Source organism: Odontomachus brunneus, unplaced genomic scaffold (genome assembly GCF_010583005.1).
Source record: "Odontomachus brunneus isolate Ranch 3 - 2012 unplaced genomic scaffold, Obru_v1 Obru_scaffold_028, whole genome shotgun sequence".
NCBI lineage: Eukaryota > Metazoa > Arthropoda > Insecta > Hymenoptera > Formicidae > Odontomachus > Odontomachus brunneus.
In genome coordinates this window covers 258,232-268,896 of record NW_022639478.1, presented here as the reverse complement: position 1 = coordinate 268,896, position 10,665 = coordinate 258,232, and the positions used below count along the sequence as shown (strand labels likewise).

At 36.2% G+C, this 10,665-nt stretch overlaps 1 protein-coding gene across 3 annotated transcripts; it reads left to right on the top strand.

The window, feature by feature from the left end:
* Positions 1 to 2,224: 2,224 nt before the first annotated feature.
* On the top strand, positions 2,225 to 10,043 carry LOC116842900 (probable methylmalonate-semialdehyde dehydrogenase [acylating], mitochondrial). Of its 3 annotated transcripts, none has more exons than XM_032812744.1 (8): positions 2,225 to 2,385; positions 4,332 to 4,404; positions 4,621 to 4,820; positions 5,104 to 5,182; positions 6,006 to 6,373; positions 7,852 to 8,280; positions 8,944 to 9,222; positions 9,353 to 10,043. In XM_032812744.1, exons 1-8 carry the CDS (start codon positions 2,353 to 2,355, stop codon positions 9,452 to 9,454), a joined length of 1,563 nt encoding a protein of 520 aa, XP_032668635.1. In that variant the 5' UTR covers positions 2,225 to 2,352; the 3' UTR covers positions 9,455 to 10,043. The 3 variants fall into 3 exon arrangements, with proteins under 3 accessions (XP_032668635.1, XP_032668634.1, XP_032668637.1); XM_032812743.1 differs by having other exon boundaries at positions 2,272 to 2,490; XM_032812746.1 differs by lacking the exon at positions 2,225 to 2,385 and adding an exon at positions 2,440 to 2,531.
* The last annotated feature ends 622 nt before the right edge of the window (positions 10,044 to 10,665 follow it).

The following is a 10,665-nucleotide window of genomic DNA, read 5'->3' as shown; positions in this document are numbered from 1 at the left end:
AAAATTGCACATTACGTTGGTACAAATAGATGAATGTAGAGACAAATAGAGTCGCGGGTGAAATCCGCGAAAGGAAATCTAGAAATTCTATGTCGCCCTTTACGTCGAAAGAGATCTAAATTGAGAACCGTGACGTTTGAGATTCTCCGGCTGAGTATTTCTCTGCGTTGCGATGAGGTAAGTTAATTAGACTGTAGACGTTTGTTAGCGCAAACGCTGAGTGGCGCTTGGCTCTCATAAAGAGGCTCAAACTTAGCAAGCGTTGATCTAAGAGGCTTCAGTTTCTCTGAAATCTACGTAGAAAGTTAACATTGCTGAATTCAGCGCATCACCGTCGTCATCCAATTTCTGCTTACGTTTCCCGTTACGAGTCGTAATTGTGACACTAATGGCAGACGCAGATTGCGTTTTCCAGCCAGGTTTCCAGCGCGGTTTCACTTTCCTCGCCCGCGCAGCAGATACGTGCGCAAATAAGCCTAGGAATCGGGCGCTCACGTGATCGTATGCGTAGTAGACGGTCGAGCAGATTTAGCATAACGGGTAGAACTTCATTGATTCCAATGATCATCCACCAATCAACTTCTATGTAATCACGTGACGCGCACGAGCGGCAATCATCGATGGCTCAGCTTTTGCCTTCGTTATTCCTCGCGCGTACACTCGATCCCGGAACTCGAACGAGCGAAACAAACGACGTTCTCGTGGAATGTTTACTTTCAGTAGATTATACTGTTATTTATATGAGTATATTGGAAAGAAAGTCACAAAAAAAGCTATTGGAATCGCTGATTCCAATAATATAGCGGGATTTACTTCGTGAAGCAGCGACTTTTGAAATTTAAAGGATTTATATTATTTATATTATAAAAAAAATTAAAAAAAAATCAGATTTATATTATCCTTGGCGTGTCATTTTAGATGTCCTTACAACTGCTTACATTGTAAATATCGTTGGTCGCGAAAACATATAAAAAATTAAACGACTCTTTTTCGCTAAAAGATAACAGATAATGTAAATTTACGTCGACAAATTGCGTTATTCCGAGTTTTACAATAGTTCACATTTGGATGCGATTCTATAGTATGATTTATGATCGTCTGTTGACAATTACGTTAAATTTTCGTTAAATTTTCGACAATATAAGTCGTTTGCCTTCTCATGTAATAATATATATTATGTAATAAAATATATATAGAGTGTCAAAAATCTAACGAGTATTCTGTCATCGGTACGTATCTGCAGAAATGCGCGTCTAAAAATTACGAGCAAATTAAAGTATATTGCAATGAATTCGTATTATTTATTATCATGAATTAAACACGCCGGCCAGCTGGCGAATGCAACATTGTGGTGACATCTCAAGCACCAAATAAAATTCTCACGGCAATCGTTCCGTCGAAGCTAACAAGTTGCCAGCAGTTGGTCAGTCAAAGGCACCGTTTATATCGATTTATGGTCTCGCTCAAACATCTATTCGACTAAATCAGTCGCAATGAGTCTATTTTAGTCATTCCCTATTATTACAATTTAATCGAACCAAACAAAATTACACAAGTGGAAATGTGTAATGACATGCAAAATGCAATTGCAATTAAATATGAAAACTGAGTGATACAAAATCAACTTGAAAATTCAATTTTTTTGCCAATAGTTTATATGAAGCAAAAGTAAGCCAGTTAAATGCTGATCCTGATAGTTAGTTCTCTTTACTGTAGACACACATATATACAGCAGCACAAAATGAAATGGTGGATACTGAAATTTTGTATATCAAACCGTATGCTTCTAGATACACGTACATTTTGCACTATCAAAATACAATGTCGCAAAAGTTGGTTTCGTGCATGTTCGTGCACACACATACATTTCGCGCGAAAAAAATACAATTCAAGTCGGTTTCATATTAATTGCATTAAACCAGCGTCTGTTCGCGAGTAAAATTTAACGTGAACAAAATGAGCAAGCACGAATCACGTCGTTTTGTCGTTAAATAAAAGGATGAAGCGAGCGTTGCGAGATTTTGACTGAATTTGCAACAATTGTTCTATCGATCGGCTGCCACGGAGACGAACTCATTGCGCCGACGACCGTCGGTCACTTCACTTTCTTAACAGGAAGACCTGTCGGCGCAACATTGTGGCGACATCTTAAGCACCGAAAACACTCGGAAACGTATCCCCCTTTGCATTCCCGGCGAGATATCGATCGCACGAGGCATTGTAAATAACCGCCGGTACTATCTCGCCGGAAAACATCGTGCGCTACGTCGAGTAGACGTAGAGGCCATTTTTGCGACACGTTTCGTTCAGTTCTACACAAGCGGCTCCGTCGAACGTGTTGACTCCGGCAGCATGTCGCTCCTCGCGAGAATCGCCAAGTGTGAGGTACGAAGATACACGTCATCGTGTGGTGTGGTGCGCGCCAATACGTCAGACCGTCATTCCGTTCGCTCCTCAAAACCTGCTGCGCCACAACTGCAGCTCTTGCAGGTTGCATTTAAATGCATTAACGCAGGAAATAGGACCATCTAGTGAGCATCCGATGAACTTGCGAAAATTCCTCTCGCGTAGCGCCAAAATTGATTCGAGGTCTTTTCGCACGTGTCCTGACCCCGCCAATTCCTTTTTCCCTCGGTGTGCGTGAATCTTAATGGCGGTTTGTGCAATCGCAAAATGCGTTGTTGGCGCGGAAAGTCACAGCAAACGCAGACTTAAGCTTATGCTTTTCATTGTCCACTGCCATTTTGCTTCGCCCGTTATGTCATACCTTCGATAATTAATGTAAATTATAGTCAAGGAATAATTATTGCACTGTAAGAGAAATTATTAATTTCTTTTTTACCTCATTTGTTTGTCTAACTAACGTATATGTGCCACCGACAGTCACGTGTTATAACGTAGCATATTGGTGGCGTATGCTACGCGTGACGGTGTATAAAAGAGTCGAGCTTTAAAATAGATATTATGATAATAGTGCTAAATCTCTGTGTTATGGCGTGTGAGAAACGATAAATATTTTGTAATCACTTTAAAATAATCGCCGAATATGTGTTTTATTCGATATTTCGCTTGGAAAATCTTTGTACGTACGTATGAAGCCTTTCGCAAATGCTATCTGATAACGGCTTTATCGGAAACTTATGGCCATACGTAATAACTAATGTATACGTAATTCGTACCTCAGAGAAATATGTTTGCTTTGCTAATTATATCGCTGATACCTTTCATTTGCGAACGAAGTAGAATGACATTCTCTATAAAATCACTGTAACAGAATTATAATATCACTCGAGGTAAATAATTGCAACTTTTGCTTGTTTTTTAGAGATCGCGTTGTTCGTTTAATCTATGTTATTTTTTACAATTAATAAAATGCAAATGTGATAAATATCTGGCATCAAATAAAATAAAATATAGTAAACGACTAGAAAAAAAAGTGCATAATATTTCAGCTGCTGCGTTATCGCAAAAATTCTCAGAATGTATATCGATAAATTTACATGTTACTGTTTCATACAGAAAAAAATATATTTCTCGTAAACTCTAATGTACACATTCATAAGAAGCATAATTGAAACCTTCGATCGTCAATCGTGAATCCATTTTGCTCAACACTGTCTTGCATTCTCCAAGTGGCAAGCGTTTTGACCTGATTGACCCTCGGCGACAATAATATTCGTGAGAGGAGAAGTCGCTTTATCAATCTCTGTCTATAAAGACACTTCATATAACTTCATATAATGCAAAACGAACAAGAGTAAACAATTGTCAGCTGCAATAAATTGTTTACGTGTTGGTCTAAAAATAACTTGTGCAAATATTTGCTTGCTATTTAAAAGAATTAAAGTAATTTTGGATAACGAAGTCTCGTCGGCTTATCGATGCATATTAATCGCGTGTGACCGCGAAAACATCCCACGTGGAAATTTACATTTAATTTACAAATAAAGTGGAAAAGCCAATTTGTCCAATTCCTTTTAACAAAAGAGAAATGAAAATAATAAATATTTTTGTTAACCTGATAAATATTTGCCACACAGCAGAGGTGTCCAAAATATATCATAGATACATTTGGGATATGCAATCTAGATATCCCTATGATGTATTTGGGACATTCCTGCTGTGTAGATTATATATTTACCAAGTCATTATCCAGCTTTAGAAATACGTTTAAATTGTATTTTAACAAGATATTGTTGAATATGAATTTTTAACCTTGATTTTTTTATGATTTGCATCATTATGCACGATTATTGTAGATTGTCGTTGAAAAATATCACGCGATATTGTACAAATGATTACTTGTACAATATTAATATCAACAATTCCAGGTACGTTTCAACACCCGATCCTACAGCAATGCCGCCCCAACGGTTAAAATGTACATCGATGGACAATTCGTAGGTAATTGTTGTTATGTCGAACTTCACGTGTAAAATCGCACAAATTACACACGTTAAACACATTAGATGTTTCACGACGTTAATCGTAAACGTACAATTTGTAATCTCTCTTCCTTCTTTCTTCTCTCTTGTGTTGTATAAACATGATTTTAATCGTTTCAACGACATTATCTACATGTAGATCATGTCAATTTGTCAATCGAAATATCCTCTGCAGAATCAAAGGCTACGGAATTTACGGATGTCCACGACCCTGCGACGAATCAGCTGTTATGTCGAACTCCGAAATGCACGAAGGACGAGATGGAGAGCGCTGTGCAAAGTGCACGAAAAGCATACGAAAAGTGGCGGAACACCAGCGTGCTCACGAGACAAAATTTGATGCTCAAATATCAAGCGCTTATACGAGAACATTCGGTTAGTACCTATTTCAAATATATATATATATATATATATATATATATATATATATATATATATATATATATTAAGTTCTAAAGTAGGTCATAGAGAGTTAGATATAATTGTTATACCGTTGCACGAAGTGGAAAAAGCCGACCGTGAAACTTTTCAAAGTGAAGAAATCTTGTAATTCGGCAATAATAAAGAAGCCAGCAAAGGCAAATGTCAATTATCAGCAAACGAATCGTTTAACAAATATTTTATTTAAATCGCATATATTAAAAATATTTATTTTTAGAAAGAAATTGCTGAGAATATTGTGAGAGAAAATGGAAAAACTATGGCTGACGCGGAAGGAGATGTACTTCGAGGTCTACGTACGTATCTTCTTCTTGATTAATTACAAATATACTCTTATTAAATTACAAAAATTGATAATTCATTAGCTTAGCAAATGAATCTGAATAAGTAAGTCTGCTATCTAGGAAATTTAGGATTCGCTTTAGCAGAAAAGGAATATTCTTTCGGTAAGAATATTCTCATTTAAAATATAGGATTACAGGAAATAACGGCTAGATTTCTTTTTCTGAGTGTTAGAATATTTCCCTTTTGGTTTTAAAACAGTTCTCTTGAGACCATACACAGGGTGTTGAAAAAAAGGATTCAAAAGTTGCAAGATAGATAGCACTCATTATACTGAGTACAAAATGTTAAACAAACATAGGTCGAAAAATCAATTAATTACAAATGCTTTTACATCTGTAATTATCTTTTCATTTCCGAGAGATATTAAATTTTTTTTCCAGCAAAAGTTATTTCTTTCTAAAAACCCTATTCAATAATATTCTTACTGCCCTATGTTACCATTTAAAATTTTTAAATTGCCTTCGATTTCTGGTATTTGCGTGGGTTTCCCAAAAGTGAAAATACCATCATCAGAAACTTCAGATAGGCTTTTATGGTAAACATGCGTTCCCAACTTTCCATTCCTTTACAAAATAAAAGAGGTGGACAAGTGATCTGAAACTATATAATATTATAATAATTTTATAAATATATAATAATTAATAATATTATATAATAATTTTATAAATGTTACAACAAATATTATTTTTTTATCAACAAAAACTTAATATAGTAATACTCGACGTTGTAAAGCATACTTAATGTCCCGATTAATATTTAATTGTGTATCCGCAGAGGTTGTCGATGCATGCACATCAATCCCGATGCTCCAGATGGGCGAATCCTCGACCAATATCGCCACGGACATGGATATCGTCTCGTACAAAGTTCCCCTCGGCATTACCGCGTCCATTTGTCCCTTCAACTTCCCTGCCATGATACCTCTTTGGTCGTTTCCAATAACGGTCGCATGCGGGAACGCCGCTATCCTAAAGCCGTCAGAACGTGTACCAGGTGCGTCCATGATTCTCGCTGATCTCTTCACGAAAGCCGGTGCCCCAGCTGGCCTTTTAAGCGTTATACATGGCCAACGTGAGTCTGTGAAGTTCATCTGCGAGCATCCCGATATCAAGGCTGTTTCGTTCGTCGGTTCTGATCAGGCGGTAAGCGAAGATGAAGAATGAGATGAAAAATCTCAAATATCGAATTTTTTTATCGTTCTTTGTCATATAGATTAATCTTTTTTTCCGAAAAACCCGCATAAGAGAGAAGAAATAAAAATTCTATTTAACAAATATTCTGTTTGTTTCTTCTCTTTATGCCAAGTATCTATTTTTTGTTTCGTGTGTCTAATGTACACTCAAAAAAATATAATCTTATTTTTAGCGGAAATCCTCTCAGATATGGTCTTAAAAGAGAGGATTTTTTTTTAATCAAAAAGAAAATATTCTAAACACAGTATTCCTAAAGCTAGAAGAATTTCATCTTTTCTACAAAATATAAGTCTTGTTCTTAAAAGAAATTGCTTCTAGTAAAAGGCATTTTGCTTCAAGTAAACCTATTGATATCTAGTAAATTTATTCGCTTCAGTAAGAATATTCTCGTTTAGAATATGGGATTACAAAAAATAACAGCTAGAATTTTTTCAAGTGTTAGAATATTTCTCTTTTGATCTTGTCTCCCTGAGACCATACACAGAGTGTTGAAAAAAAAAGAATTCAAGAGTTGCAAGATAGATAGTACTCATTATACTGAGTACAAAATGTTGAACAAACATAGGTCGAAAAATCCTTTCAGTTACAAATGCTTTTCAGTTTTGGTAATGCAAATTATTTGCATACTTCCATTAATCACGCGTGGTGAATGAACAAAGTATCTTACCATATTATTATTTTATTATGATTTATTATGATTTGATGGTTGCAACAGATGCTTCATATGTCCTTCATATATTTCTACGCACGCTTACATTTTTACATTACAAAATCTTTTTGATTTGGACACCTTTCTGCACACATAAAGACGTCATCTCTGCTCTCAAACTGGAATATTTCGATTGGCAAGGTCATATATGAAATGTCTGCCATTTCCCACTTGGAATAATAAGCCGACGTAATTGAGAGGATTCTTGCTACTGCGTCTCTTGAACATGTACAATCTCTGGTCATAAAGACAAGTTACTATACTGTGCTGTAGCAAGATAATAACGTAATATTATTGTGTAAAAATAGAACTGATTAGAAGACCCGAAAAAGAACATGTAAATACAATGTTTATAAATCAAAGTAACGATATGGTGAGATATTTGTTTGTTCATTCACCGCGTGTAATCAACGAAAGCATACAAACAGCTTACATTACCAATACTGAAAAACATTAGTAACTCTGAAAAAATTGATTTCTCAATCTCTGTTTACTAAACACTCTTTATTCAGTACTAAACACTCTTACTAAACACTCTTTATAACGAGTACTATTTATCCTGTAAACATGGAATCCTTCTTCCTTGAACACTCTAAAAGGATTTTTCCTAAGAATAAGATTATATTATTTTAGATAACAGTAGAGAAATTTATTATTTTAGGTGTAACAATGGAAATTTCACACAATTTCGCGAGACAATGATTCTATAAATTTACAGGGTCAATATATCTACAAGCAAAGCAGCGCGCACGGTAAGAGGGTGCAGTGCAACATGGGCGCTAAAAATCACTGCATCGTGCTGCCAGATGCCAACAAAAACAAGACGATATCACAGATCGTCGGCGCGGCTTTCGGCGCCGCCGGACAACGATGCATGGCGCTCTCAGTGGCGATCTTCGTGGGCAAGTCGAAGGAATGGATACCTGAACTGGTAGAGGCGGCGAAAAGGTTGAAGGTCAACGCTGGTCACGTGCCTGGCACTGACCTCGGACCTGTCATATCGCCGCAGGCGAAACAGAGAATTTGCGAGCTGATCGAAAGTGGCGTTAAGGACGGCGCGAAATTGCCCCTCGACGGAAGGGGTATTGTTGTGTCCGGCTATGAAAATGGAAACTTCGTCGGACCCTCGTTGTTAATCGATGTTAAGGTAAAGGAGAACTTATCTACGATCGACTTTTCCGCATTTTGGTGAATCTCTGTGTGGATATATTACGTTAATGACAATTTGTCTTTGAGCTACCAATTCTCCAGATCTCGTCTCAAACAAAATTGCTCTTTATTATAAATGACTAATAATTGTGTTATTTTCGCATACTCGGTCCTTGTTTTCTCCAGATCGATAGGTAATCTCGATCATACCTCCTTTCCTTATTTTAGGGAAAATTTGTAGACACCCATAGATATCAAGAAACTCTTTAACCCTTTAAGGCGCATAATTCATGGAACATTCTAGTAACTTTTTTTTAATGAAATATTGTTTCATTTTTAAATGAAATATGTCAAAAACATTCTAAATAGCACATTTATAAGGTTTCAACTGCCCGATTCTAAGTGGTCCCTATTGGTACCAGTGAAAGGTAAAGGGTTAATTGAAATTTAGTGCTGACAATTTATAAATTTTGTTTCTTGGATGTTTTGACAATTGTATTTCAATGTAGCAAGTTCCCCCTTTGTAATCCTTCATATCTTATTTCACGTATTTAAGCATGTCATTCTGAGAGAGAGGATTCCTAGACCATTCATAGATTTCACCAGATTATCGAAAAATCCGAAACAGAACTTGTATTACAGATTGTTTTATATGTTACAGCCCACGATGAAGTGTTACACGGAGGAAATATTCGGGCCCGTCCTATCATGTATATTTGTTGACACGACCGAGGAGGCCATCAACATCATCAACAGAAACCCCTACGGTAATGGCACGGCTGTCTTCACAACAAACGGCGCGACAGCCAGGGCGTTCGTAAATAGAATCGAAGCCGGCCAAGTTGGGATTAACGTTCCCATCCCTGTTCCCCTGCCGATGTTCAGCTTTACCGGCAACAAGGGTTCCTTCCTCGGCGATAATAATTTCTACGGAAAATACGTAAGTGTACAAAATCTCGCGCGGATTCCATCCGGACGAATTACTCATATCACCTTTGTAAATTTTTAACAAAGATCTTGTTATCAAAAACGATAATTGATTATTCGAGCCTCATTCAATTTCGTTTCAGGGAGTAAACTTCCATACGCAAACGAAGACAATAACGCAACTGTGGAGATCTGACGACGCTACCGATATCGCGTCGTCGACAGCGATGCCTACCATGCAATAAGGCTGTAACCATCTATTTTTGAGATCTGTGAAAAAATAATTTAAAAGCCTCTAAATTTTCTCAGATAAGATCCCAAGTAACACACACACGTTTCAATGTTTTATAAACGTTAGAACCAAACGTTTCATAACGTTTCCAAAACGTTTCATAACGTTTCTGAAACATTTCTCATGAGTAAAAATGTCCACTCAAAAAACGTTAGATGAAACGTTACTTTTGCGAAAAAAATCGTTCAAGAAACGTTTTATAAACGTTTTAAGACGTTTTATAAACGTTTCATAAATAAGATTTCAGAAAGGTTCTTGTTAAAACGTTTCTTATTAATGCTTTGTGAAACTATAGATACGTTTAAGAAACATCTCTGATACTTGTATGTGTTATCTAGGATTATGCATAGATTGTACAAAGTTGCAACTCCCGTGTTGCGCAGTTATTAAAATAACAATGTCTTCCACTGTTACGTTACAAATCTGTACGTACACAAATCTGTTCAGAGTGCAGACTGAAGACTTGAAGAGAATATTGTTATGGTCTAAATAAGCTAAATATATTTTTTTATAGCATAATAAAGTATTGCCCGCCGGAATAATCGATCGCTTATTCGGAAACATTGTCCATACCTTATGATAAAACTTTACTCGTTCCTTTTAAAAAAAATTACAGCGCAACGTGCGATACAAATGTATAATTCGAGTCGCCGTCAATATAACAAGTCAGGTAATAAAACTAATCATTGCCAAAGAAAGAAGAAACTGCGCATCGAAATTGTGTAGCTCACAAACCTACGCTCTTTCACATACTGATTACTGAAATTATATTACAAAATATAGTTATTAAAAGCATTAAGATTTACAGGTTGTAACCATAAAAAAAGAGAGAAACCTCCTTTAATATCTCAAAATTTATTACAAGCATCGCAAAACGATATGACTTTTATGTTCACTCAATCACACTCTTGTGAAATTTGAGAATGATGATCTGGAACACCCTATATATAAATGGTCAATGGACGCGTTATAAAACAACGAGTGACAACCAAGCATTGATCATTTTTATTCGGACATATACATCGTCCATACTTTGATAATAAAACTTTACTCGTGTTTAAAAAAAAAAAGAAAACTTACCACGGCATGAAATACAACGCAAAATTCAAGTCGCTGTATTTGTCAATGTAACAAATCAAATGGTAATCTTAATTATTGCCAAAG